The sequence below is a fragment of the Giraffa tippelskirchi genome, chromosome 7, assembly GCF_054371585.1.
Source record: "Giraffa tippelskirchi isolate mGirTip1 chromosome 7, T2T-mGirTip1v1.2.pri, whole genome shotgun sequence".
Lineage (NCBI taxonomy): Eukaryota > Metazoa > Chordata > Mammalia > Artiodactyla > Giraffidae > Giraffa > Giraffa tippelskirchi.
The window spans coordinates 63,809,676-63,836,992 of record NC_137281.1 but is presented as its reverse complement, the minus strand read 5'-3'; the positions used below and the strand labels follow the sequence as shown (position 1 = coordinate 63,836,992).

At 55.3% G+C, this 27,317-nt stretch overlaps 4 protein-coding genes and 1 long non-coding RNA gene across 9 annotated transcripts in view; 4 read left to right on the top strand and 1 right to left on the bottom strand.

Annotated features, from left to right (window-relative positions):
- LOC145513990 (uncharacterized) overlaps positions 1–27,317 on the bottom strand; it is a 93,714-nt gene that overhangs the window by 42,131 nt on the left and 24,266 nt on the right. The window contains exons 5-7 of the long non-coding RNA XR_014059793.1: positions 20,873–20,984; positions 13,229–13,340; positions 5,585–5,696 (exon numbers count right to left, since the gene is read on the bottom strand). This is a non-coding gene — a long non-coding RNA (uncharacterized LOC145513990). The remainder of the gene's footprint in view (positions 1–5,584; positions 5,697–13,228; positions 13,341–20,872; positions 20,985–27,317) is intronic.
- LOC145513975 (uncharacterized) lies at positions 1,756–3,546 on the top strand. Of its 2 annotated transcripts, none has more exons than XM_081511062.1 (3): positions 1,756–1,931; positions 2,331–2,643; positions 2,951–3,546. In XM_081511062.1, the coding sequence occupies exons 1-3, from the start codon at positions 1,797–1,799 to the stop codon at positions 3,520–3,522; spliced, it is 1,020 nt and encodes a 339-aa protein (XP_081367188.1). In that variant the 5' UTR covers positions 1,756–1,796; the 3' UTR covers positions 3,523–3,546. The 2 variants fall into 2 exon arrangements, with proteins under 2 accessions (XP_081367188.1, XP_081367187.1); XM_081511061.1 differs by having other exon boundaries at positions 2,900–3,546.
- Positions 6,123–11,190, top strand: LOC145513937 (uncharacterized). 2 transcript variants are annotated; one of them, XM_081511003.1, is made up of 3 exons: positions 6,123–9,575; positions 9,975–10,287; positions 10,595–11,190. In XM_081511003.1, exons 1-3 carry the CDS (start codon positions 9,339–9,341, stop codon positions 11,164–11,166), a joined length of 1,122 nt encoding a protein of 373 aa, XP_081367129.1. In that variant the 5' UTR covers positions 6,123–9,338; the 3' UTR covers positions 11,167–11,190. The 2 variants fall into 2 exon arrangements, with proteins under 2 accessions (XP_081367129.1, XP_081367128.1); XM_081511002.1 differs by having other exon boundaries at positions 10,544–11,190.
- LOC145513936 (uncharacterized) lies at positions 13,769–18,834 on the top strand. Of its 2 annotated transcripts, none has more exons than XM_081511000.1 (3): positions 13,769–17,219; positions 17,619–17,931; positions 18,239–18,834. In XM_081511000.1, the coding sequence occupies exons 1-3, from the start codon at positions 16,983–16,985 to the stop codon at positions 18,808–18,810; spliced, it is 1,122 nt and encodes a 373-aa protein (XP_081367126.1). In that variant the 5' UTR covers positions 13,769–16,982; the 3' UTR covers positions 18,811–18,834. The 2 variants fall into 2 exon arrangements, with proteins under 2 accessions (XP_081367126.1, XP_081367125.1); XM_081510999.1 differs by having other exon boundaries at positions 18,188–18,834.
- On the top strand, positions 24,688–26,478 carry LOC145513930 (uncharacterized). 2 transcript variants are annotated; one of them, XM_081510987.1, is made up of 3 exons: positions 24,688–24,863; positions 25,263–25,575; positions 25,883–26,478. In XM_081510987.1, exons 1-3 carry the CDS (start codon positions 24,729–24,731, stop codon positions 26,452–26,454), a joined length of 1,020 nt encoding a protein of 339 aa, XP_081367113.1. In that variant the 5' UTR covers positions 24,688–24,728; the 3' UTR covers positions 26,455–26,478. The 2 variants fall into 2 exon arrangements, with proteins under 2 accessions (XP_081367113.1, XP_081367112.1); XM_081510986.1 differs by having other exon boundaries at positions 25,832–26,478.

Below are 27,317 nucleotides of genomic sequence, written 5' to 3'. Positions count from 1 at the left end.
CGACCAAACTAGGATCCTCAGGAGAGTATCGGAGAAGGCGATGGCGACCCACTCCAGTACTCTTGCCTGGAGAATGCCCTGGACGGAGGAGCCTGGTAGGCTGCAGGCCATGGGGTCGCGCAGAGTCAGACACGACTGAAGTGACTTAGCCGCAGCGGCAGCAGCAGGACGGTATGCTATTGGGAATACAACAACACACACAGATCCAGATCGATGGAATAAAGTTGAGGGTCCAGAAACAAACCCTGGCATCCAGGGTCAACTCATCTCTGACACAGAAGGGGAGAATATCCAAATGGGAACAAGAAAGCCTCTTCAATCAATGTCCATGGGAAAACCAGACAGCTACATCTGAAGAACGCTATTGGTTTTGATCTCACACCACCTCAATATCGGGGAAAAACCTCACCCTAAAGACTGATGTCATGAGATAGCTAGAAAGAAGCGTAGGTCAAAGGCTCCTTAACATCAGAGTCTCCTTGCCATTTGCTGGGCGGAGGTAGAAATGGGTCTCTTCAAGTAAGGGGAAGAGGGAAACCAAGTACACCAATGGGTTTCCATCCAATGGAACCTCTTCACAACAGAGAAGCTAAGCATTCACAAATGCAAAAGATAGGAAACGGAACATGAGAGACTCCTTGCAAGTGGTGTATCTGAGAAGGGGTTCATATGGAAAGAGACGAAGAATGCACAGCACTCAGATTCCAAGAAACACCACCACCACCCTTGACCCTTCCCCCATGACCAACTCCGACCTAAAGCCTTTCTCTCCCTCTAACCTATCCCTAAAACATAACCCTCATCTAATCATATACATGGGCATTCCTAGCATCCATCCATCCACACACGAGAGAGAAAGAGGAAGGCACAGACTGAATCGAGAAAGGAAAAGAGAGGGACACAGCCAGAGAGAGACACGGAACCAAAGAGAGGAAAGGAGTCGATGGTCCAGACTTTTCATCAATCTGTCTCGAAGGTAGAAGCAATGACAGCGCCCATCCACCCCAGAAGGGGGAAAAGGACGGAAGGTTTGGAGAGGAAAAGACAAGAACGCAGGGAGCCATTAGAAGCTCAGCCACCCGCAGAAGCCGAGCTGGGACACTTGAACAGAATCTCAATGGAAACAGAGGACCAGAAAGTTGGCTACTCTTTTCTATAAGAGAGGGAGACCTTCGAGTCTTCCTTTCGGTCCTCCAACTTGCATGCGGGGTCTCAAAACAGTCAGGAGGGGGAGTGCCTTTTCCTGGGTACCACGGCGCATCCAGGCCTCGTTCTGCCCCATTCTGTGCTGTGTCAGCCCTGGATGGCGTCTTTCTTTCTGCAGTCTCAGCGCACAAGCTCCACGTGATATCGGCCCCAGGTGGAGAGGCATGGAGCTGCTCGTAGGCCGACAGACCTAGGAAACAGATGGGAGAATGACCCCCACTCTGCAGATGGAGAGACTGGGGAAACCCTGAGGGGCATATGCTTGTCCAGGGCCACACCACTTATGAGAAGAAGGAGCCTGGTCTGAGAGCAGCGGGGTCCTCGGAGCTCAGGCCCTGGCTGCACCCAGGCCTCCCCAGGGCTGTGGGCTGGGCTGTGTGGCTGTCACTGTGCCTGCACATGGCCTAAGGGGGGTGGTCGAGCAGTCAGAAACCCAGAGATTCCCTTGGGAAGTTTTGGGGAAGGGACCTCAGCACGAACCCCAGGAAATGATGTCACCTGCCGGCAACAGAACCCAACAGAACCCGCAACCCGGGTATCCAGGCCTCCAGAGCGGAGAGGAGCCCCCAGCCAGATCACTTGCTGCCAGGATGTTCTGCTGTTTGCCCCTGCCCAGAGGCCGGGGCCTCAGGAAAGCTCACAGGCAGTGTGCGTGGGCACCCTGTCGACGTTGGCTCAGGGCACCCCCGAGAGGCCTCTGGCCCTTTGCCCGGAGAAACAGAAAGGTAACACGGGGAGCCCCAGGCGGGGCCAGGCCACCTCTCCCATGCCACCCGGAAACACCGGGTCCTTTGCCTGTGTGTGTGGATGCGGGTTTCTCGGGGTGTGTCTCCCTCAAGGAAGCCCAGGCGGATGTGGGGTCAGAAGCCTGTGGACAAGTTGTGTCCACACCCCAGGGGAGAGCAGGCTGGGTGGGATGGGGAGAGTGCGGGCAGCGCCGGCCGCCCAGGCTGACCTCACACCCTCAGGTGGGTCTCTTTCCTCCCGGGTGGGGATCTGAGCAGACACACGTCTCTGACCCTTCTGGGAAGAGAAGTTCGAGCAGGCAGAAGCAGCGGCTCCACTGGCCAGGCCCAGCTCGGAAAACTCCCAGCACGGCTGGCTGACGGTCACTGTCGTTGCAGAGCTTCCCACGTGATGAGGCCGAGGACGGGGACACCCCGTCCACCTCCCGGAGGGAGGGGTCGGAGCACCACCCCCCCGCCCGTGAGGCCCAGTGCAGGCTCCAGGTGAGCGTGCCCACGGAGGCATCAGCCCCACCGGGGGCGAAGCGGAGGCGGGGAAGGCCTGCTGCCGAGACACCGCCCAGGATACACCCGGCGGCCCAGTCTGAGGCTGCCACGGAGCTCAGCACACCCGGCTCCGACCCAGAGTCCCGAGAACCCCGGCCTCTGAGGCAGCAGGAGGACCTGGAGCCCAGCACGCCAGAGCACAGAGGTGAGGACGCTGGGGCTGGTGCACGGGAGTGTGTGGGGAGGGGGTGCTGAGCTACACAGGGACGAGTCCCCGAAAGATGCTGCTGGGCCTGCAGCAAGCGCTGGCCTCACACCCCCACCCCCATCTTGCACACTTCAGTCCCAAAAGACATCCGACCCGGGGTATTCTTTGGGAATCTCTTGGAAGCTTTCTGTCCCGGGATACGCACATGCCAAGGCTGGCCTGTGGGCAAACTTTGCTTCTCCCCCGGCTCTAGCACTGGCCTCCAACTGGAACCAGGCTCTACTTCCCAGACCTGTCCCTACAGAGGTGGTGGCTCCAGGTGCAGGACCCAGGGATCCACCGAGGCCAGATGGAGAACCGAGACTTGCCCTCGCAGAGACACCAGGCCAGCTGGGTACTGGCCAGCACACCGGGCAGATCGGATCTCCGTGCCTGCAGGACCCCCAGCCCCAGGCACTGATGTCCCACCCCCTCAGCCAGAACCTCCACCTCCACGTGCACCTGTACCTGCTCGGGCTTTGGCAGGAGAACCCGAGGCAGAGGAGGAGTCACCGCCTCGGCAGGGAGAGCCTGCCCTGGCTCCCGCGCAACACCCAGACGCCGACGATGACTCACCCGCCCCTGCAGGAAGAACGAGCCCCCGCTCTGGACAGAGACCCAGAGCCCTTGCCGGAAACACCACGTCCAGGGGAGCGGTCGGCTCTGCAGCCTCCATCCCTGTCTGCTCACCGTGGAGGCCGGCAACTCCGTCTGCCCCCAGGGGACATGGAGTTCCTTTCCCCTGAACTGCTTTGCATTTGGTTTGTTTCCACCTTTCTGGTGATGTTTCATTTTTTGTATGGTTTCCTGTATTTCTCTTGGTTAAGTTGGGATTAGTAAACTTTTTCATCATTGTTGCAATTTGGGAACACTGTTGTGTAACTCTGGTGATACTGTGTTACCATCACCACTTTGTAGTTTCAGACCCGTTCGATCTTTATGCCCCACCCCCCAACAAAGCCTGGATTCAAGGCAAGCACGCCCTGTTCATCCCTCCCCCCGATCCTGAACACAATTTCACCTTTTCTTTCTGCATTCCTTCCTATATTCTTGGTGTCCCCAATCAATGACTCTCAGTGAAATGACTGAAGGAGTTTTTTTCGGACTCTCCACCTACTGTAAGACTCCATTGGAGAGTTCTCATTTTTATGTCATTTGAACTAGCCTTTGATAGCTGAAAGGACGGTGTACGTCCTTTCAAGATATCATGTGCCAAACGAAGCCCTTTTGGCAAATGCCATCATTATCTCCAGGCAGGCATTGCTGTTTGAAGGGTGACATCTCAGCCAGAAGGCAGAGGCTGAGCTCCTCTTGTTGCACCAGCTCCCAAAAGAAGCCAAGAAAGGGAGCTGGAACAACAAACCACCCCAACGCCCAGGAAAGCGTTCTTCACGACAGAAGGCTAGAAAATGACCCAACAACCTTGTGGCCCAGAACCCCTCTAGAAAAATCACTGTTCCATAAAAAAGAGAAACACATGGGAAGTTCCAAGGAGAGGCAATGCCCATGGCCAGTGTACTTTAGAGACGGCCTGACCGCTCCGGGGAAGACACGCACCGACGGAACCCCTTGGGAAACAGCAGTGATAGTCCTCACCGTCGTAAGGGTTTCCTCTGGGGACAACCTGCCCTGGGCACCACATGAGGGAGCAGACCGGCTTCTCTTCCTCTGCCCCCACACCGTTCACTCATGAAGGCAGCTCAGGTGTTCTCATGCCCTGCCTGCCTGCCTGCCTGCCTGGCTCATCCGTGAGCTGTGCCCACCTCCAGGGCAGGACTCCACCTTCTCCTCTCTGTGTACCGTGAATCTGCACACAGTGGGCTTTCAGAACCTTAGGAGACTTGAGCCATTCCCACTGGAGCCAGAACCCTCCCCAGGAAGGAAAACAGCTGTGGAGTCATTTTGGCCCCAGCACTGGTTCCCAAACCCTGGCGGCTCCTACAGCTTCTACGGTGTGAAGAGGGAGGTCCCTTTTGACAGAGCTTTCCGGCTGTCAGATCTAAGCTGTTGTTTCCCTGTCAGCTGTGTCTCTTCCGTTGCAGCCAGGTGGGCCACGCTGCTCCAAAGGAGCTCACAAGCTGAGTGGCAAGGGAGGTATTGAGAGGACAGGGATGGCTACAACGTGCTACAAACTGAGTGAGGGTCCCCACAATCCTCAGCAAAGGTCTGTGGTGTGCAAGTGGGGAGTAGAGGGCCCCCAAGTTCCAAAGGAAGGGAGGTACTCGGGAGCTAAAGCCCTTGGCTGCTGTGGTAGCAGCTGCAGATGGCAGCTCGTCCACAGTGCACTTCGAATGAGGTCATATGAGCGGGACTCTGGAAATGGCTCCGAAATCCAGAGAAAGGGGTCAGGGTATGTGGGAATCCGGCGGGGGTGGGGGGTGGATGAAGGAAGGTGTCCTTCCCCTCTCCAGTGCAATTTGGTTTGGTGAGTCTCAAAGCTACCAGATGGCACTTCCCAAGTCAGGCCCCCGCAGGAATCAGGGTGGGCTGCGTGCCTCGGCCCCTGCCACAGGGACAAGCCACACCAGTGGCCTCCCTGAGCTCAAATGGCCGGATCTGGGGGTTCTGTCTGGGTGCACACCTCCTTGCTGTGGCCAAGTTCCCCCCTTCTCTGAGCACCAGCTTCATCCTCTCGAAGGAGGACATCGATTGCTACCTTGGCACGTTACTCTCTTCATCCTGTGAAGACTCATTAGGCTTATCCTACAATTACTAGCTGGCCCGAAGAGATATCTCCTGAATCCAGATTAAGCTGGAGTCTCCCAGGCTCATCTGGCATGTCTTCCCTGAAGTCTGCCAAAACCCACACCCTTGCATTTCCAGGGACTCCCCTTAGCCAGCTGGGCAGAAAACCCAGCATGCTTCAAACAAGCTGACAGACAAGCGGGAGAGGACTCACGGGCAGACGGCCTCCCTCAGGTCTCGGGTGGAGCTCTGGGACCACAGCAGCAACGGGCCATCCCAGCCCCTGGGCTCAGCAGCACCCTCATTCTCAGGCCGGCGGCTCTGCCCTGAGGGGAGCAGGAAGGTCACCAACTGCCGCAGGCGGACCTCAAGCCCCTCCCACTGCTGGAGCCTGACCTCCCCCGGCCCCACCCCTTCCCCTACCCCAGCAGGACGAGAGCTCGTCTTCCCCTGGCTTCCAACGTCAGGCCCGGCCCTGGGCCCCGATTGGGCACTGCCCCAGTCCGGAGCCAATCACAGTGGCCAGGGAGGTGGAACGCACCGATTGGCCAGGGCCAGGTCATGTGACCATGCTCCCCAGGAAACTCAAATATTACCAAGATTCCCTAACAAACTAATGAACAAAATTATCCAGTAAAGGCAAACCGTACTTTTTAATGAGGCCAATGTCACAGAAAAAAAAAAAAAAAGCTTCACAATGAACTGCTCAAGGAAGCTACTAAATAAACTTTCAGAAAAGTTAAGTCGTTTTTTTTTTTTTTGTTTTAATAGGGTGACGGAGAGCTATACCTTTCCCATCTATGTGAATTTAGGTTTAAACTAGATTTCCCTTGGCTATTATATAAGACAAAAAAACCCCACATCACCCCCTTTCACTCCCCCCACCCCCAAAAAGTGTTTTAGTCTATTGAGTTTTTGTGTCCTCAGTTGTGTCTGATTCACGGCAACTCACGAACTCTACACAGCCAGGCTCTTCCGTCCATGGAATTCAGGGCAATTTTTTTCTGTCACAGTAAATGCCCACCCTGGGTGATCCAAAGGCAAGGGCTCAGAGGCTCCTGAGAGACTAACTCCTTTCAGCTGAGCACAGAGCTGGCTCCTCACTGGGATGCCTGTGGCCTGGGGCTCCCAGAGGGGAGAGCAGCACTCGCCCCACCGTGTGGTCACTGCTGGAAGTGCAGGCTGCTCCTCACTCCCCCTTGACAGTGTCCCTGAGGGCAGAACAGTGTGAATCTACTCAAGGTGGAAATGCAAACTCCGATGCAACCAAACTTCCCACAAGGTCTCCAAAACCACTCAGGAACAGGGAATTGGAAACTGCAGGGCATGACATGAATGGAGATGGAGGCTTGACACCTTACACCGAGTTCACTTCCAGTTATCCCTAGACAAAGTTTCCATGAAAACTTGTCACAAATCTAGAAGAACAATGAGCAGAAACCGGACACGTGCTTTGAGTCTTCACACACAAAACTAAAAGGCAGTCCACAAAACAACCCAGAGAATACAGTGGACTTTGCAAAATCAAAGATATCTACTGTGGGAAAGACCTCATTACAAAAGCAAAAGACAGGTCATACATCGCGAGACGAATGAGTGGAAACACAAAGCTTCTCAAGGACGTGTCTCCAAACAGACAAAGAACACCAACACAACAAGCCTGTGAAAACTAGGGAAAGGTCTGAAGGGACACCAGACTGAGGAAGACACACACAGAGTATCCCGGATGATGTCCAGCACTGAGGGCCTGAAGAAACAACAGTCTAGTTGCACTCCCTCAGGCCTGTGTGACCCTGGATGAGGCCTCTGTTTCCCGGTGGCTCTGAGAGATGGACAGGGAGGAAGGGGAAGAGAAATCACTTGCACTTCTAATACTCACAGCAAAGTCTTCCAATGAGAAGGGAATTATCACCCCCACTGACAATGCCATTCACTGAAGTGATACCCACGAGTCCATCTAACCCAGAAGGGAAGGAAGGACCTGTTCTCACAAAACGGCGAGAGATGGAAGAAAGAAGATCAAGCCCACACCAATCACTGGAAAGAGAAGCTGTGCTCAGGGCTTGAAAGAATTCCTATTGGGAAAATGATGTCACAGCCCCACAAGGCAATCCACAGCTTCGATGCTATTCCTCCCAAAATGCCAATGCATTTTCGCACCGAACAAAGAATTGCAAAAGGGGTTACGGAAACAGAAAAGAGCCTAAATTGTCAATACAATCCGACGAAAAAGCCCCGATACGGACATCCAAGGTTGTGTGAAAGGAAATCAGACGACCAAACTAGGATCCTCAGGAGAGTATCGGAGAAGGCGATGGCGACCCACTCCAGTACTCTTGCCTGGAAAATGCCCTGGACGGAGGAGCCTGGTAGGCTGCAGGCCATGGGGTCGCGCAGAGTCAGACACGACTGAAGTGACTTAGCCGCAGCGGCAGCAGCAGGACGGTATGCTATTGGGAATACAACAACACACACAGATCCAGATCGATGGAATAAAGTTGAGGGTCCAGAAACAAACCCTGGCATCCAGGGTCAACTCATCTCTGACACAGAAGGGGAGAATATCCAAATGGGAACAAGAAAGCCTCTTCAATCAATGTCCATGGGAAAACCAGACAGCTACATCTGAAGAACGCTATTGGTTTTGATCTCACACCACCTCAATATCGGGGAAAAACCTCACCCTAAAGACTGATGTCATGAGATAGCTAGAAAGAAGCGTAGGTCAAAGGCTCCTTAACATCAGAGTCTCCTTGCCATTTGCTGGGCGGAGGTAGAAATGGGTCTCTTCAAGTAAGGGGAAGAGGGAAACCAAGTACACCAATGGGTTTCCATCCAATGGAACCTCTTCACAACAGAGAAGCTAAGCATTCACAAATGCAAAAGATAGGAAACGGAACATGAGAGACTCCTTGCAAGTGGTGTATCTGAGAAGGGGTTCATATGGAAAGAGACGAAGAATGCACAGCACTCAGATTCCAAGAAACACCACCACCACCCTTGACCCTTCCCCCATGACCAACTCCGACCTAAAGCCTTTCTCTCCCTCTAACCTATCCCTAAAACATAACCCTCATCTAATCATATACATGGGCATTCCTAGCATCCATCCATCCACACACGAGAGAGAAAGAGGAAGGCACAGACTGAATCGAGAAAGGAAAAGAGAGGGACACAGCCAGAGAGAGACACGGAACCAAAGAGAGGAAAGGAGTCGATGGTCCAGACTTTTCATCAATCTGTCTCGAAGGTAGAAGCAATGACAGCGCCCATCCACCCCAGAAGGGGGAAAAGGACGGAAGGTTTGGAGAGGAAAAGACAAGAACGCAGGGAGCCATTAGAAGCTCAGCCACCCGCAGAAGCCGAGCTGGGACACTTGAACAGAATCTCAATGGAAACAGAGGACCAGAAAGTTGGCTACTCTTTTCTATAAGAGAGGGAGACCTTCGAGTCTTCCTTTCGGTCCTCCAACTTGCATGCGGGGTCTCAAAACAGTCAGGAGGGGGAGTGCCTTTTCCTGGGTACCACGGCGCATCCAGGCCTCGTTCTGCCCCATTCTGTGCTGTGTCAGCCCTGGATGGCGTCTTTCTTTCTGAAGTCTCAGCGCACAAGCTCCACGTGATATCGGCCCCAGGTGGAGAGGCATGGAGCTGCTCGTAGGCCGACAGACCTAGGAAACAGATGGGAGAATGACCCCCACTCTGCAGATGGAGAGACTGGGGAAACCCTGAGGGGCATATGCTTGTCCAGGGCCACACCACTTATGAGAAGAAGGAGCCTGGTCTGAGAGCAGCGGGGTCCTCGGAGCTCAGGCCCTGGCTGCACCCAGGCCTCCCCAGGGCTGTGGGCTGGGCTGTGTGGCTGTCACTGTGCCTGCACATGGCCTAAGGGGGGTGGTCGAGCAGTCAGAAACCCAGAGATTCCCTTGGGAAGTTTTGGGGAAGGGACCTCAGCACGAACCCCAGGAAATGATGTCACCTGCCGGCAACAGAACCCAACAGAACCCGCAACCCGGGTATCCAGGCCTCCAGAGCGGAGAGGAGCCCCCAGCCAGATCACTTGCTGCCAGGATGTTATGCTGTTTGCCCCTGCCCAGAGGCCGGGGCCTCAGGAAAGCTCACAGGCAGTGTGCGTGGGCACCCTGTCGACGTTGGCTCAGGGCACCCCCGAGAGGCCTCTGGCCCTTTGCCCGGAGAAACAGAAAGGTAACACGGGGAGCCCCAGGCGGGGCCAGGCCACCTCTCCCATGCCACCCGGAAACACCGGGTCCTTTGCCTGTGTGTGTGGATGCGGGTTTCTCGGGGTGTGTCTCCCTCAAGGAAGCCCAGGCGGATGTGGGGTCAGAAGCCTGTGGACAAGTTGTGTCCACACCCCAGGGGAGAGCAGGCTGGGTGGGATGGGGAGAGTGCGGGCAGCGCCGGCCGCCCAGGCTGACCTCACACCCTCAGGTGGGTCTCTTTCCTCCCGGGTGGGGATCTGAGCAGACACACGTCTCTGACCCTTCTGGGAAGAGAAGTTCGAGCAGGCAGAAGCAGCGGCTCCACTGGCCAGGCCCAGCTCGGAAAACTCCCAGCACGGCTGGCTGACGGTCACTGTCGTTGCAGAGCTTCCCACGTGATGAGGCCGAGGACGGGGACACCCCGTCCACCTCCCGGAGGGAGGGGTCGGAGCACCACCCCCCCGCCCGTGAGGCCCAGTGCAGGCTCCAGGTGAGCGTGCCCACGGAGGCATCAGCCCCACCGGGGGCGAAGCGGAGGCGGGGAAGGCCTGCTGCCGAGACACCGCCCAGGATACACCCGGCGGCCCAGTCTGAGGCTGCCACGGAGCTCAGCACACCCGGCTCCGACCCAGAGTCCCGAGAACCCCGGCCTCTGAGGCAGCAGGAGGACCTGGAGCCCAGCACGCCAGAGCACAGAGGTGAGGACGCTGGGGCTGGTGCACGGGAGTGTGTGGGGAGGGGGTGCTGAGCTACACAGGGACGAGTCCCCGAAAGATGCTGCTGGGCCTGCAGCAAGCGCTGGCCTCACACCCCCACCCCCATCTTGCACACTTCAGTCCCAAAAGACATCCGACCCGGGGTATTCTTTGGGAATCTCTTGGAAGCTTTCTGTCCCGGGATACGCACATGCCAAGGCTGGCCTGTGGGCAAACTTTGCTTCTCCCCCGGCTCTAGCACTGGCCTCCAACTGGAACCAGGCTCTACTTCCCAGACCTGTCCCTACAGAGGTGGTGGCTCCAGGTGCAGGACCCAGGGATCCACCGAGGCCAGATGGAGAACCGAGACTTGCCCTCGCAGAGACACCAGGCCAGCTGGGTACTGGCCAGCACACCGGGCAGATCGGATCTCCGTGCCTGCAGGACCCCCAGCCCCAGGCACTGATGTCCCACCCCCTCAGCCAGAACCTCCACCTCCACGTGCACCTGTACCTGCTCGGGCTTTGGCAGGAGAACCCGAGGCAGAGGAGGAGTCACCGCCTCGGCAGGGAGAGCCTGCCCTGGCTCCCGCGCAACACCCAGACGCCGACGATGACTCACCCGCCCCTGCAGGAAGAACGAGCCCCCGCTCTGGACAGAGACCCAGAGCCCTTGCCGGAAACACCACGTCCAGGGGAGCGGTCGGCTCTGCAGCCTCCATCCCTGTCTGCTCACCGTGGAGGCCGGCAACTCCGTCTGCCCCCAGGGGACATGGAGTTCCTTTCCCCTGAACTGCTTTGCATTTGGTTTGTTTCCACCTTTCTGGTGATGTTTCATTTTTTGTATGGTTTCCTGTATTTCTCTTGGTTAAGTTGGGATTAGTAAACTTTTTCATCATTGTTGCAATTTGGGAACACTGTTGTGTAACTCTGGTGATACTGTGTTACCATCACCACTTTGTAGTTTCAGACCCGTTCGATCTTTATGCCCCACCCCCCAACAAAGCCTGGATTCAAGGCAAGCACGCCCTGTTCATCCCTCCCCCCGATCCTGAACACAATTTCACCTTTTCTTTCTGCATTCCTTCCTATATTCTTGGTGTCCCCAATCAATGACTCTCAGTGAAATGACTGAAGGAGTTTTTTTCGGACTCTCCACCTACTGTAAGACTCCATTGGAGAGTTCTCATTTTTATGTCATTTGAACTAGCCTTTGATAGCTGAAAGGACGGTGTACGTCCTTTCAAGATATCATGTGCCAAACGAAGCCCTTTTGGCAAATGCCATCATTATCTCCAGGCAGGCATTGCTGTTTGAAGGGTGACATCTCAGCCAGAAGGCAGAGGCTGAGCTCCTCTTGTTGCACCAGCTCCCAAAAGAAGCCAAGAAAGGGAGCTGGAACAACAAACCACCCCAACGCCCAGGAAAGCGTTCTTCACGACAGAAGGCTAGAAAATGACCCAACAACCTTGTGGCCCAGAACCCCTCTAGAAAAATCACTGTTCCATAAAAAAGAGAAACACATGGGAAGTTCCAAGGAGAGGCAATGCCCATGGCCAGTGTACTTTAGAGACGGCCTGACCGCTCCGGGGAAGACACGCACCGACGGAACCCCTTGGGAAACAGCAGTGATAGTCCTCACCGTCGTAAGGGTTTCCTCTGGGGACAACCTGCCCTGGGCACCACATGAGGGAGCAGACCGGCTTCTCTTCCTCTGCCCCCACACCGTTCACTCATGAAGGCAGCTCAGGTGTTCTCATGCCCTGCCTGCCTGCCTGCCTGCCTGGCTCATCCGTGAGCTGTGCCCACCTCCAGGGCAGGACTCCACCTTCTCCTCTCTGTGTACCGTGAATCTGCACACAGTGGGCTTTCAGAACCTTAGGAGACTTGAGCCATTCCCACTGGAGCCAGAACCCTCCCCAGGAAGGAAAACAGCTGTGGAGTCATTTTGGCCCCAGCACTGGTTCCCAAACCCTGGCGGCTCCTACAGCTTCTACGGTGTGAAGAGGGAGGTCCCTTTTGACAGAGCTTTCCGGCTGTCAGATCTAAGCTGTTGTTTCCCTGTCAGCTGTGTCTCTTCCGTTGCAGCCAGGTGGGCCACGCTGCTCCAAAGGAGCTCACAAGCTGAGTGGCAAGGGAGGTATTGAGAGGACAGGGATGGCTACAACGTGCTACAAACTGAGTGAGGGTCCCCACAATCCTCAGCAAAGGTCTGTGGTGTGCAAGTGGGGAGTAGAGGGCCCCCAAGTTCCAAAGGAAGGGAGGTACTCGGGAGCTAAAGCCCTTGGCTGCTGTGGTAGCAGCTGCAGATGGCAGCTCGTCCACAGTGCACTTCGAATGAGGTCATATGAGCGGGACTCTGGAAATGGCTCCGAAATCCAGAGAAAGGGGTCAGGGTATGTGGGAATCCGGCGGGGGTGGGGGGTGGATGAAGGAAGGTGTCCTTCCCCTCTCCAGTGCAATTTGGTTTGGTGAGTCTCAAAGCTACCAGATGGCACTTCCCAAGTCAGGCCCCCGCAGGAATCAGGGTGGGCTGCGTGCCTCGGCCCCTGCCACAGGGACAAGCCACACCAGTGGCCTCCCTGAGCTCAAATGGCCGGATCTGGGGGTTCTGTCTGGGTGCACACCTCCTTGCTGTGGCCAAGTTCCCCCCTTCTCTGAGCACCAGCTTCATCCTCTCGAAGGAGGACATCGATTGCTACCTTGGCACGTTACTCTCTTCATCCTGTGAAGACTCATTAGGCTTATCCTACAATTACTAGCTGGCCCGAAGAGATATCTCCTGAATCCAGATTAAGCTGGAGTCTCCCAGGCTCATCTGGCATGTCTTCCCTGAAGTCTGCCAAAACCCACACCCTTGCATTTCCAGGGACTCCCCTTAGCCAGCTGGGCAGAAAACCCAGCATGCTTCAAACAAGCTGACAGACAAGCGGGAGAGGACTCACGGGCAGACGGCCTCCCTCAGGTCTCGGGTGGAGCTCTGGGACCACAGCAGCAACGGGCCATCCCAGCCCCTGGGCTCAGCAGCACCCTCATTCTCAGGCCGGCGGCTCTGCCCTGAGGGGAGCAGGAAGGTCACCAACTGCCGCAGGCGGACCTCAAGCCCCTCCCACTGCTGGAGCCTGACCTCCCCCGGCCCCACCCCTTCCCCTACCCCAGCAGGACGAGAGCTCGTCTTCCCCTGGCTTCCAACGTCAGGCCCGGCCCTGGGCCCCGATTGGGCACTGCCCCAGTCCGGAGCCAATCACAGTGGCCAGGGAGGTGGAACGCACCGATTGGCCAGGGCCAGGTCATGTGACCATGCTCCCCAGGAAACTCAAATATTACCAAGATTCCCTAACAAACTAATGAACAAAATTATCCAGTAAAGGCAAACCGTACTTTTTAATGAGGCCAATGTCACAGAAAAAAAAAAAAAAAGCTTCACAATGAACTGCTCAAGGAAGCTACTAAATAAACTTTCAGAAAAGTTAAGTCGTTTTTTTTTTTTTTGTTTTAATAGGGTGACGGAGAGCTATACCTTTCCCATCTATGTGAATTTAGGTTTAAACTAGATTTCCCTTGGCTATTATATAAGACAAAAAAACCCCACATCACCCCCTTTCACTCCCCCCACCCCCAAAAAGTGTTTTAGTCTATTGAGTTTTTGTGTCCTCAGTTGTGTCTGATTCACGGCAACTCACGAACTCTACACAGCCAGGCTCTTCCGTCCATGGAATTCAGGGCAATTTTTTTCTGTCACAGTAAATGCCCACCCTGGGTGATCCAAAGGCAAGGGCTCAGAGGCTCCTGAGAGACTAACTCCTTTCAGCTGAGCACAGAGCTGGCTCCTCACTGGGATGCCTGTGGCCTGGGGCTCCCAGAGGGGAGAGCAGCACTCGCCCCACCGTGTGGTCACTGCTGGAAGTGCAGGCTGCTCCTCACTCCCCCTTGACAGTGTCCCTGAGGGCAGAACAGTGTGAATCTACTCAAGGTGGAAATGCAAACTCCGATGCAACCAAACTTCCCACAAGGTCTCCAAAACCACTCAGGAACAGGGAATTGGAAACTGCAGGGCATGACATGAATGGAGATGGAGGCTTGACACCTTACACCGAGTTCACTTCCAGTTATCCCTAGACAAAGTTTCCATGAAAACTTGTCACAAATCTAGAAGAACAATGAGCAGAAACCGGACACGTGCTTTGAGTCTTCACACACAAAACTAAAAGGCAGTCCACAAAACAACCCAGAGAATACAGTGGACTTTGCAAAATCAAAGATATCTACTGTGGGAAAGACCTCATTACAAAAGCAAAAGACAGGTCATACATCGCGAGACGAATGAGTGGAAACACAAAGCTTCTCAAGGACGTGTCTCCAAACAGACAAAGAACACCAACACAACAAGCCTGTGAAAACTAGGGAAAGGTCTGAAGGGACACCAGACTGAGGAAGACACACACAGAGTATCCCGGATGATGTCCAGCACTGAGGGCCTGAAGAAACAACAGTCTAGTTGCACTCCCTCAGGCCTGTGTGACCCTGGATGAGGCCTCTGTTTCCCGGTGGCTCTGAGAGATGGACAGGGAGGAAGGGGAAGAGAAATCACTTGCACTTCTAATACTCACAGCAAAGTCTTCCAATGAGAAGGGAATTATCACCCCCACTGACAATGCCATTCACTGAAGTGATACCCACGAGTCCATCTAACCCAGAAGGGAAGGAAGGACCTGTTCTCACAAAACGGCGAGAGATGGAAGAAAGAAGATCAAGCCCACACCAATCACTGGAAAGAGAAGCTGTGCTCAGGGCTTGAAAGAATTCCTATTGGGAAAATGATGTCACAGCCCCACAAGGCAATCCACAGCTTCGATGCTATTCCTCCCAAAATGCCAATGCATTTTCGCACCGAACAAAGAATTGCAAAAGGGGTTACGGAAACAGAAAAGAGCCTAAATTGTCAATACAATCCGACGAAAAAGCCCCGATACGGACATCCAAGGTTGTGTGAAAGGAAATCAGACGACCAAACTAGGATCCTCAGGAGAGTATCGGAGAAGGCGATGGCGACCCACTCCAGTACTCTTGCCTGGAAAATGCCCTGGACGGAGGAGCCTGGTAGGCTGCAGGCCATGGGGTCGCGCAGAGTCAGACACGACTGAAGTGACTTAGCCGCAGCGGCAGCAGCAGGACGGTATGCTATTGGGAATACAACAACACACACAGATCCAGATCGATGGAATAAAGTTGAGGGTCCAGAAACAAACCCTGGCATCCAGGGTCAACTCATCTCTGACACAGAAGGGGAGAATATCCAAATGGGAACAAGAAAGCCTCTTCAATCAATGTCCATGGGAAAACCAGACAGCTACATCTGAAGAACGCTATTGGTTTTGATCTCACACCACCTCAATATCGGGGAAAAACCTCACCCTAAAGACTGATGTCATGAGATAGCTAGAAAGAAGCGTAGGTCAAAGGCTCCTTAACATCAGAGTCTCCTTGCCATTTGCTGGGCGGAGGTAGAAATGGGTCTCTTCAAGTAAGGGGAAGAGGGAAACCAAGTACACCAATGGGTTTCCATCCAATGGAACCTCTTCACAACAGAGAAGCTAAGCATTCACAAATGCAAAAGATAGGAAACGGAACATGAGAGACTCCTTGCAAGTGGTGTATCTGAGAAGGGGTTCATATGGAAAGAGACAAAGAATGCACAGCACTCAGATTCCAAGAAACACCACCACCACCCTTGACCCTTCCCCCATGACCAACTCCGACCTAAAGCCTTTCTCTCCCTCTAACCTATCCCTAAAACATAACCCTCATCTAATCATATACATGGGCATTCCTAGCATCCATCCATCCACACACGAGAGAGAAAGAGGAAGGCACAGACTGAATCGAGAAAGGAAAAGAGAGGGACACAGCCAGAGAGAGACACGGAACCAAAGAGAGGAAAGGAGTCGATGGTCCAGACTTTTCATCAATCTGTCTCGAAGGTAGAAGCAATGACAGCGCCCATCCACCCCAGAAGGGGGAAAAGGACGGAAGGTTTGGAGAGGAAAAGACAAGAACGCAGGGAGCCATTAGAAGCTCAGCCACCCGCAGAAGCCGAGCTGGGACACTTGAACAGAATCTCAATGGAAACAGAGGACCAGAAAGTTGGCTACTCTTTTCTATAAGAGAGGGAGACCTTCGAGTCTTCCTTTCGGTCCTCCAACTTGCATGCGGGGTCTCAAAACAGTCAGGAGGGGGAGTGCCTTTTCCTGGGTACCACGGCGCATCCAGGCCTCGTTCTGCCCCATTCTGTGCTGTGTCAGCCCTGGATGGCGTCTTTCTTTCTGAAGTCTCAGCGCACAAGCTCCACGTGATATCGGCCCCAGGTGGAGAGGCATGGAGCTGCTCGTAGGCCGACAGACCTAGGAAACAGATGGGAGAATGACCCCCACTCTGCAGATGGAGAGACTGGGGAAACCCTGAGGGGCATATGCTTGTCCAGGGCCACACCACTTATGAGAAGAAGGAGCCTGGTCTGAGAGCAGCGGGGTCCTCGGAGCTCAGGCCCTGGCTGCACCCAGGCCTCCCCAGGGCTGTGGGCTGGGCTGTGTGGCTGTCACTGTGCCTGCACATGGCCTAAGGGGGGTGGTCGAGCAGTCAGAAACCCAGAGATTCCCTTGGGAAGTTTTGGGGAAGGGACCTCAGCACGAACCCCAGGAAATGATGTCACCTGCCGGCAACAGAACCCAACAGAACCCGCAACCCGGGTATCCAGGCCTCCAGAGCGGAGAGGAGCCCCCAGCCAGATCACTTGCTGCCAGGATGTTATGCTGTTTGCCCCTGCCCAGAGGCCGGGGCCTCAGGAAAGCTCACAGGCAGTGTGCGTGGGCACCCTGTCGACGTTGGCTCAGGGCACCCCCGAGAGGCCTCTGGCCCTTTGCCCGGAGAAACAGAAAGGTAACACGGGGAGCCCCAGGCGGGGCCAGGCCACCTCTCCCATGCCACCCGGAAACACCGGGTCCTTTGCCTGTGTGTGTGGATGCGGGTTTCTCGGGGTGTGTCTCCCTCAAGGAAGCCCAGGCGGATGTGGGGTCAGAAGCCTGTGGACAAGTTGTGTCCACACCCCAGGGGAGAGCAGGCTGGGTGGGATGGGGAGAGTGCGGGCAGCGCCGGCCGCCCAGGCTGACCTCACACCCTCAGGTGGGTCTCTTTCCTCCCGGGTGGGGATCTGAGCAGACACACGTCTCTGACCCTTCTGGGAAGAGAAGTTCGAGCAGGCAGAAGCAGCGGCTCCACTGGCCAGGCCCAGCTCGGAAAACTCCCAGCACGGCTGGCTGACGGTCACTGTCGTTGCAGAGCTTCCCACGTGATGAGGCCGAGGACGGGGACACCCCGTCCACCTCCCGGAGGGAGGGGTCGGAGCACCACCCCCCCGCCCGTGAGGCCCAGTGCAGGCTCCAGGTGAGCGTGCCCACGGAGGCATCAGCCCCACCGGGGGCGAAGCGGAGGCGGGGAAGGCCTGCTGCCGAGACACCGCCCAGGATACACCCGGCGGCCCAGTCTGAGGCTGCCACGGAGCTCAGCACACCCGGCTCCGACCCAGAGTCCCGAGAACCCCGGCCTCTGAGGCAGCAGGAGGACCTGGAGCCCAGCACGCCAGAGCACAGAGGTGAGGACGCTGGGGCTGGTGCACGGGAGTGTGTGGGGAGGGGGTGCTGAGCTACACAGGGACGAGTCCCCGAAAGATGCTGCTGGGCCTGCAGCAAGCGCTGGCCTCACACCCCCACCCCCATCTTGCACACTTCAGTCCCAAAAGACATCCGACCCGGGGTATTCTTTGGGAATCTCTTGGAAGCTTTCTGTCCCGGGATACGCACATGCCAAGGCTGGCCTGTGGGCAAACTTTGCTTCTCCCCCGGCTCTAGCACTGGCCTCCAACTGGAACCAGGCTCTACTTCCCAGACCTGTCCCTACAGAGGTGGTGGCTCCAGGTGCAGGACCCAGGGATCCACCGAGGCCAGATGGAGAACCGAGACTTGCCCTCGCAGAGACACCAGGCCAGCTGGGTACTGGCCAGCACACCGGGCAGATCGGATCTCCGTGCCTGCAGGACCCCCAGCCCCAGGCACTGATGTCCCACCCCCTCAGCCAGAACCTCCACCTCCACGTGCACCTGTACCTGCTCGGGCTTTGGCAGGAGAACCCGAGGCAGAGGAGGAGTCACCGCCTCGGCAGGGAGAGCCTGCCCTGGCTCCCGCGCAACACCCAGACGCCGACGATGACTCACCCGCCCCTGCAGGAAGAACGAGCCCCCGCTCTGGACAGAGACCCAGAGCCCTTGCCGGAAACACCACGTCCAGGGGAGCGGTCGGCTCTGCAGCCTCCATCCCTGTCTGCTCACCGTGGAGGCCGGCAACTCCGTCTGCCCCCAGGGGACATGGAGTTCCTTTCCCCTGAACTGCTTTGCATTTGGTTTGTTTCCACCTTTCTGGTGATGTTTCATTTTTTGTATGGTTTCCTGTATTTCTCTTGGTTAAGTTGGGATTAGTAAACTTTTTCATCATTGTTGCAATTTGGGAACACTGTTGTGTAACTCTGGTGATACTGTGTTACCATCACCACTTTGTAGTTTCAGACCCGTTCGATCTTTATGCCCCACCCCCCAACAAAGCCTGGATTCAAGGCAAGCACGCCCTGTTCATCCCTCCCCCCGATCCTGAACACAATTTCACCTTTTCTTTCTGCATTCCTTCCTATATTCTTGGTGTCCCCAATCAATGACTCTCAGTGAAATGACTGAAGGAGTTTTTTTCGGACTCTCCACCTACTGTAAGACTCCATTGGAGAGTTCTCATTTTTATGTCATTTGAACTAGCCTTTGATAGCTGAAAGGACGGTGTACGTCCTTTCAAGATATCATGTGCCAAACGAAGCCCTTTTGGCAAATGCCATCATTATCTCCAGGCAGGCATTGCTGTTTGAAGGGTGACATCTCAGCCAGAAGGCAGAGGCTGAGCTCCTCTTGTTGCACCAGCTCCCAAAAGAAGCCAAGAAAGGGAGCTGGAACAACAAACCACCCCAACGCCCAGGAAAGCGTTCTTCACGACAGAAGGCTAGAAAATGACCCAACAACCTTGTGGCCCAGAACCCCTCTAGAAAAATCACTGTTCCATAAAAAAGAGAAACACATGGGAAGTTCCAAGGAGAGGCAATGCCCATGGCCAGTGTACTTTAGAGACGGCCTGACCGCTCCGGGGAAGACACGCACCGACGGAACCCCTTGGGAAACAGCAGTGATAGTCCTCACCGTCGTAAGGGTTTCCTCTGGGGACAACCTGCCCTGGGCACCACATGAGGGAGCAGACCGGCTTCTCTTCCTCTGCCCCCACACCGTTCACTCATGAAGGCAGCTCAGGTGTTCTCATGCCCTGCCTGCCTGCCTGCCTGCCTGGCTCATCCGTGAGCTGTGCCCACCTCCAGGGCAGGACTCCACCTTCTCCTCTCTGTGTACCGTGAATCTGCACACAGTGGGCTTTCAGAACCTTAGGAGACTTGAGCCATTCCCACTGGAGCCAGAACCCTCCCCAGGAAGGAAAACAGCTGTGGAGTCATTTTGGCCCCAGCACTGGTTCCCAAACCCTGGCGGCTCCTACAGCTTCTACGGTGTGAAGAGGGAGGTCCCTTTTGACAGAGCTTTCCGGCTGTCAGATCTAAGCTGTTGTTTCCCTGTCAGCTGTGTCTCTTCCGTTGCAGCCAGGTGGGCCACGCTGCTCCAAAGGAGCTCACAAGCTGAGTGGCAAGGGAGGTATTGAGAGGACAGGGATGGCTACAACGTGCTACAAACTGAGTGAGGGTCCCCACAATCCTCAGCAAAGGTCTGTGGTGTGCAAGTGGGGAGTAGAGGGCCCCCAAGTTCCAAAGGAAGGGAGGTACTCGGGAGCTAAAGCCCTTGGCTGCTGTGGTAGCAGCTGCAGATGGCAGCTCGTCCACAGTGCACTTCGAATGAGGTCATATGAGCGGGACTCTGGAAATGGCTCCGAAATCCAGAGAAAGGGGTCAGGGTATGTGGGAATCCGGCGGGGGTGGGGGGTGGATGAAGGAAGGTGTCCTTCCCCTCTCCAGTGCAATTTGGTTTGGTGAGTCTCAAAGCTACCAGATGGCACTTCCCAAGTCAGGCCCCCGCAGGAATCAGGGTGGGCTGCGTGCCTCGGCCCCTGCCACAGGGACAAGCCACACCAGTGGCCTCCCTGAGCTCAAATGGCCGGATCTGGGGGTTCTGTCTGGGTGCACACCTCCTTGCTGTGGCCAAGTTCCCCCCTTCTCTGAGCACCAGCTTCATCCTCTCGAAGGAGGACATCGATTGCTACCTTGGCACGTTACTCTCTTCATCCTGTGAAGACTCATTAGGCTTATCCTACAATTACTAGCTGGCCCGAAGAGATATCTCCTGAATCCAGATTAAGCTGGAGTCTCCCAGGCTCATCTGGCATGTCTTCCCTGAAGTCTGCCAAAACCCACACCCTTGCATTTCCAGGGACTCCCCTTAGCCAGCTGGGCAGAAAACCCAGCATGCTTCAAACAAGCTGACAGACAAGCGGGAGAGGACTCACGGGCAGACGGCCTCCCTCAGGTCTCGGGTGGAGCTCTGGGACCACAGCAGCAACGGGCCATCCCAGCCCCTGGGCTCAGCAGCACCCTCATTCTCAGGCCGGCGGCTCTGCCCTGAGGGGAGCAGGAAGGTCACCAACTGCCGCAGGCGGACCTCAAGCCCCTCCCACTGCTGGAGCCTGACCTCCCCCGGCCCCACCCCTTCCCCTACCCCAGCAGGACGAGAGCTCGTCTTCCCCTGGCTTCCAACGTCAGGCCCGGCCCTGGGCCCCGATTGGGCACTGCCCCAGTCCGGAGCCAATCACAGTGGCCAGGGAGGTGGAACGCACCGATTGGCCAGGGCCAGGTCATGTGACCATGCTCCCCAGGAAACTCAAATATTACCAAGATTCCCTAACAAACTAATGAACAAAATTATCCAGTAAAGGCAAACCGTACTTTTTAATGAGGCCAATGTCACAGAAAAAAAAAAAAAAAGCTTCACAATGAACTGCTCAAGGAAGCTACTAAATAAACTTTCAGAAAAGTTAAGTCGTTTTTTTTTTTTTTGTTTTAATAGGGTGACGGAGAGCTATACCTTTCCCATCTATGTGAATTTAGGTTTAAACTAGATTTCCCTTGGCTATTATATAAGACAAAAAAACCCCACATCACCCCCTTTCACTCCCCCCACCCCCAAAAAGTGTTTTAGTCTATTGAGTTTTTGTGTCCTCAGTTGTGTCTGATTCACGGCAACTCACGAACTCTACACAGCCAGGCTCTTCCGTCCATGGAATTCAGGGCAATTTTTTTCTGTCACAGTAAATGCCCACCCTGGGTGATCCAAAGGCAAGGGCTCAGAGGCTCCTGAGAGACTAACTCCTTTCAGCTGAGCACAGAGCTGGCTCCTCACTGGGATGCCTGTGGCCTGGGGCTCCCAGAGGGGAGAGCAGCACTCGCCCCACCGTGTGGTCACTGCTGGAAGTGCAGGCTGCTCCTCACTCCCCCTTGACAGTGTCCCTGAGGGCAGAACAGTGTGAATCTACTCAAGGTGGAAATGCAAACTCCGATGCAACCAAACTTCCCACAAGGTCTCCAAAACCACTCAGGAACAGGGAATTGGAAACTGCAGGGCATGACATGAATGGAGATGGAGGCTTGACACCTTACACCGAGTTCACTTCCAGTTATCCCTAGACAAAGTTTCCATGAAAACTTGTCACAAATCTAGAAGAACAATGAGCAGAAACCGGACACGTGCTTTGAGTCTTCACACACAAAACTAAAAGGCAGTCCACAAAACAACCCAGAGAATACAGTGGACTTTGCAAAATCAAAGATATCTACTGTGGGAAAGACCTCATTACAAAAGCAAAAGACAGGTCATACATCGCGAGACGAATGAGTGGAAACACAAAGCTTCTCAAGGACGTGTCTCCAAACAGACAAAGAACACCAACACAACAAGCCTGTGAAAACTAGGGAAAGGTCTGAAGGGACACCAGACTGAGGAAGACACACACAGAGTATCCCGGATGATGTCCAGCACTGAGGGCCTGAAGAAACAACAGTCTAGTTGCACTCCCTCAGGCCTGTGTGACCCTGGATGAGGCCTCTGTTTCCCGGTGGCTCTGAGAGATGGACAGGGAGGAAGGGGAAGAGAAATCACTTGCACTTCTAATACTCACAGCAAAGTCTTCCAATGAGAAGGGAATTATCACCCCCACTGACAATGCCATTCACTGAAGTGATACCCACGAGTCCATCTAACCCAGAAGGGAAGGAAGGACCTGTTCTCACAAAACGGCGAGAGATGGAAGAAAGAAGATCAAGCCCACACCAATCACTGGAAAGAGAAGCTGTGCTCAGGGCTTGAAAGAATTCCTATTGGGAAAATGATGTCACAGCCCCACAAGGCAATCCACAGCTTCGATGCTATTCCTCCCAAAATGCCAATGCATTTTCGCACCGAACAAAGAATTGCAAAAGGGGTTACGGAAACAGAAAAGAGCCTAAATTGTCAATACAATCCGACGAAAAAGCCCCGATACGGACATCCAAGGTTGTGTGAAAGGAAATCAGACGACCAAACTAGGATCCTCAGGAGAGTATCGGAGAAGGCGATGGCGACCCACTCCAGTACTCTTGCCTGGAAAATGCCCTGGACGGAGGAGCCTGGTAGGCTGCAGGCCATGGGGTCGCGCAGAGTCAGACACGACTGAAGTGACTTAGCCGCAGCGGCAGCAGCAGGACGGTATGCTATTGGGAATACAACAACACACACAGATCCAGATCGATGGAATAAAGTTGAGGGTCCAGAAACAAACCCCGGCATCCATGGTCAACTCATCTCTGACACAGAAGGGGAGAATATCCAAATGGGAACAAGAAAGCCTCTTCAATCAATGTCCATGGGAAAACCAGACAGCTACATCTGAAGAACGCTATTGGTTTTGATCTCACACCACCTCAATATCGGGGAAAAACCTCACCCTAAAGACTGATGTCATGAGATAGCTAGAAAGAAGCGTAGGTCAAAGGCTCCTTAACATCAGAGTCTCCTTGCCATTTGCTGGGCGGAGGTAGAAATGGGTCTCTTCAAGTAAGGGGAAGAGGGAAACCAAGTACACCAATGGGTTTCCATCCAATGGAACCTCTTCACAACAGAGAAGCTAAGCATTCACAAATGCAAAAGATAGGAAACGGAACATGAGAGACTCCTTGCAAGTGGTGTATCTGAGAAGGGGTTCATATGGAAAGAGACGAAGAATGCACAGCACTCAGATTCCAAGAAACACCACCACCACCCTTGACCCTTCCCCCATGACCAACTCCGACCTAAAGCCTTTCTCTCCCTCTAACCTATCCCTAAAACATAACCCTCATCTAATCATATACATGGGCATTCCTAGCATCCATCCATCCACACACGAGAGAGAAAGAGGAAGGCACAGACTGAATCGAGAAAGGAAAAGAGAGGGACACAGCCAGAGAGAGACACGGAACCAAAGAGAGGAAAGGAGTCGATGGTCCAGACTTTTCATCAATCTGTCTCGAAGGTAGAAGCAATGACAGCGCCCATCCACCCCAGAAGGGGGAAAAGGACGGAAGGTTTGGAGAGGAAAAGACAAGAACGCAGGGAGCCATTAGAAGCTCAGCCACCCGCAGAAGCCGAGCTGGGACACTTGAACAGAATCTCAATGGAAACAGAGGACCAGAAAGTTGGCTACTCTTTTCTATAAGAGAGGGAGACCTTCGAGTCTTCCTTTCGGTCCTCCAACTTGCATGCGGGGTCTCAAAACAGTCAGGAGGGGGAGTGCCTTTTCCTGGGTACCACGGCGCATCCAGGCCTCGTTCTGCCCCATTCTGTGCTGTGTCAGCCCTGGATGGCGTCTTTCTTTCTGAAGTCTCAGCGCACAAGCTCCACGTGATATCGGCCCCAGGTGGAGAGGCATGGAGCTGCTCGTAGGCCGACAGACCTAGGAAACAGATGGGAGAATGACCCCCACTCTGCAGATGGAGAGACTGGGGAAACCCTGAGGGGCATATGCTTGTCCAGGGCCACACCACTTATGAGAAGAAGGAGCCTGGTCTGAGAGCAGCGGGGTCCTCGGAGCTCAGGCCCTGGCTGCACCCAGGCCTCCCCAGGGCTGTGGGCTGGGCTGTGTGGCTGTCACTGTGCCTGCACATGGCCTAAGGGGGGTGGTCGAGCAGTCAGAAACCCAGAGATTCCCTTGGGAAGTTTTGGGGAAGGGACCTCAGCACGAACCCCAGGAAATGATGTCACCTGCCGGCAACAGAACCCAACAGAACCCGCAACCCGGGTATCCAGGCCTCCAGAGCGGAGAGGAGCCCCCAGCCAGATCACTTGCTGCCAGGATGTTCTGCTGTTTGCCCCTGCCCAGAGGCCGGGGCCTCAGGAAAGCTCACAGGCAGTGTGCGTGGGCACCCTGTCGACGTTGGCTCAGGGCACCCCCGAGAGGCCTCTGGCCCTTTGCCCGGAGAAACAGAAAGGTAACACGGGGAGCCCCAGGCGGGGCCAGGCCACCTCTCCCATGCCACCCGGAAACACCGGGTCCTTTGCCTGTGTGTGTGGATGCGGGTTTCTCGGGGTGTGTCTCCCTCAAGGAAGCCCAGGCGGATGTGGGGTCAGAAGCCTGTGGACAAGTTGTGTCCACACCCCAGGGGAGAGCAGGCTGGGTGGGATGGGGAGAGTGCGGGCAGCGCCGGCCGCCCAGGCTGACCTCACACCCTCAGGTGGGTCTCTTTCCTCCCGGGTGGGGATCTGAGCAGACACACGTCTCTGACCCTTCTGGGAAGAGAAGTTCGAGCAGGCAGAAGCAGCGGCTCCACTGGCCAGGCCCAGCTCGGAAAACTCCCAGCACGGCTGGCTGACGGTCACTGTCGTTGCAGAGCTTCCCACGTGATGAGGCCGAGGACGGGGACACCCCGTCCACCTCCCGGAGGGAGGGGTCGGAGCACCACCCCCCCGCCCGTGAGGCCCAGTGCAGGCTCCAGGTGAGCGTGCCCACGGAGGCATCAGCCCCACCGGGGGCGAAGCGGAGGCGGGGAAGGCCTGCTGCCGAGACACCGCCCAGGATACACCCGGCGGCCCAGTCTGAGGCTGCCACGGAGCTCAGCACACCCGGCTCCGACCCAGAGTCCCGAGAACCCCGGCCTCTGAGGCAGCAGGAGGACCTGGAGCCCAGCACGCCAGAGCACAGAGGTGAGGACGCTGGGGCTGGTGCACGGGAGTGTGTGGGGAGGGGGTGCTGAGCTACACAGGGACGAGTCCCCGAAAGATGCTGCTGGGCCTGCAGCAAGCGCTGGCCTCACACCCCCACCCCCATCTTGCACACTTCAGTCCCAAAAGACATCCGACCCGGGGTATTCTTTGGGAATCTCTTGGAAGCTTTCTGTCCCGGGATACGCACATGCCAAGGCTGGCCTGTGGGCAAACTTTGCTTCTCCCCCGGCTCTAGCACTGGCCTCCAACTGGAACCAGGCTCTACTTCCCAGACCTGTCCCTACAGAGGTGGTGGCTCCAGGTGCAGGACCCAGGGATCCACCGAGGCCAGATGGAGAACCGAGACTTGCCCTCGCAGAGACACCAGGCCAGCTGGGTACTGGCCAGCACACCGGGCAGATCGGATCTCCGTGCCTGCAGGACCCCCAGCCCCAGGCACTGATGTCCCACCCCCTCAGCCAGAACCTCCACCTCCACGTGCACCTGTACCTGCTCGGGCTTTGGCAGGAGAACCCGAGGCAGAGGAGGAGTCACCGCCTCGGCAGGGAGAGCCTGCCCTGGCTCCCGCGCAACACCCAGACGCCGACGATGACTCACCCGCCCCTGCAGGAAGAACGAGCCCCCGCTCTGGACAGAGACCCAGAGCCCTTGCCGGAAACACCACGTCCAGGGGAGCGGTCGGCTCTGCAGCCTCCATCCCTGTCTGCTCACCGTGGAGGCCGGCAACTCCGTCTGCCCCCAGGGGACATGGAGTTCCTTTCCCCTGAACTGCTTTGCATTTGGTTTGTTTCCACCTTTCTGGTGATGTTTCATTTTTTGTATGGTTTCCTGTATTTCTCTTGGTTAAGTTGGGATTAGTAAACTTTTTCATCATTGTTGCAATTTGGGAACACTGTTGTGTAACTCTGGTGATACTGTGTTACCATCACCACTTTGTAGTTTCAGACCCGTTCGATCTTTATGCCCCACCCCCCAACAAAGCCTGGATTCAAGGCAAGCACGCCCTGTTCATCCCTCCCCCCGATCCTGAACACAATTTCACCTTTTCTTTCTGCATTCCTTCCTATATTCTTGGTGTCCCCAATCAATGACTCTCAGTGAAATGACTGAAGGAGTTTTTTTCGGACTCTCCACCTACTGTAAGACTCCATTGGAGAGTTCTCATTTTTATGTCATTTGAACTAGCCTTTGATAGCTGAAAGGACGGTGTACGTCCTTTCAAGATATCATGTGCCAAACGAAGCCCTTTTGGCAAATGCCATCATTATCTCCAGGCAGGCATTGCTGTTTGAAGGGTGACATCTCAGCCAGAAGGCAGAGGCTGAGCTCCTCTTGTTGCACCAGCTCCCAAAAGAAGCCAAGAAAGGGAGCTGGAACAACAAACCACCCCAACGCCCAGGAAAGCGTTCTTCACGACAGAAGGCTAGAAAATGACCCAACAACCTTGTGGCCCAGAACCCCTCTAGAAAAATCACTGTTCCATAAAAAAGAGAAACACATGGGAAGTTCCAAGGAGAGGCAATGCCCATGGCCAGTGTACTTTAGAGACGGCCTGACCGCTCCGGGGAAGACACGCACCGACGGAACCCCTTGGGAAACAGCAGTGATAGTCCTCACCGTCGTAAGGGTTTCCTCTGGGGACAACCTGCCCTGGGCACCACATGAGGGAGCAGACCGGCTTCTCTTCCTCTGCCCCCACACCGTTCACTCATGAAGGCAGC

What these genes read in the sequence shown, in the direction of transcription:
- LOC145513975 (XM_081511061.1), top strand. Translation starts at nt 1,797, where the DNA reads ATGTTCTGCTGTTTGCCCCTGCCCAGAGGCCGGGGCCTCAGGAAAGCT. An exon ending in TTGCCCGGAGAAACAGAAAG is followed by an intron (nt 1,932 to 2,330) that starts GTAACACGGGGA and finishes CTGTCGTTGCAG; the next exon opens with AGCTTCCCACGTGATGAGGC. An exon ending in CAGCACGCCAGAGCACAGAG is followed by an intron (nt 2,644 to 2,899) that starts GTGAGGACGCTG and finishes CCCCGGCTCTAG; the next exon opens with CACTGGCCTCCAACTGGAAC.
- LOC145513937 (XM_081511002.1), top strand. Translation starts at nt 9,339, where the DNA reads ATGATGTCACCTGCCGGCAACAGAACCCAACAGAACCCGCAACCCGGG. An exon ending in TTGCCCGGAGAAACAGAAAG is followed by an intron (nt 9,576 to 9,974) that starts GTAACACGGGGA and finishes CTGTCGTTGCAG; the next exon opens with AGCTTCCCACGTGATGAGGC. An exon ending in CAGCACGCCAGAGCACAGAG is followed by an intron (nt 10,288 to 10,543) that starts GTGAGGACGCTG and finishes CCCCGGCTCTAG; the next exon opens with CACTGGCCTCCAACTGGAAC.
- LOC145513936 (XM_081510999.1), top strand. Translation starts at nt 16,983, where the DNA reads ATGATGTCACCTGCCGGCAACAGAACCCAACAGAACCCGCAACCCGGG. An exon ending in TTGCCCGGAGAAACAGAAAG is followed by an intron (nt 17,220 to 17,618) that starts GTAACACGGGGA and finishes CTGTCGTTGCAG; the next exon opens with AGCTTCCCACGTGATGAGGC. An exon ending in CAGCACGCCAGAGCACAGAG is followed by an intron (nt 17,932 to 18,187) that starts GTGAGGACGCTG and finishes CCCCGGCTCTAG; the next exon opens with CACTGGCCTCCAACTGGAAC.
- LOC145513930 (XM_081510986.1), top strand. Translation starts at nt 24,729, where the DNA reads ATGTTCTGCTGTTTGCCCCTGCCCAGAGGCCGGGGCCTCAGGAAAGCT. An exon ending in TTGCCCGGAGAAACAGAAAG is followed by an intron (nt 24,864 to 25,262) that starts GTAACACGGGGA and finishes CTGTCGTTGCAG; the next exon opens with AGCTTCCCACGTGATGAGGC. An exon ending in CAGCACGCCAGAGCACAGAG is followed by an intron (nt 25,576 to 25,831) that starts GTGAGGACGCTG and finishes CCCCGGCTCTAG; the next exon opens with CACTGGCCTCCAACTGGAAC.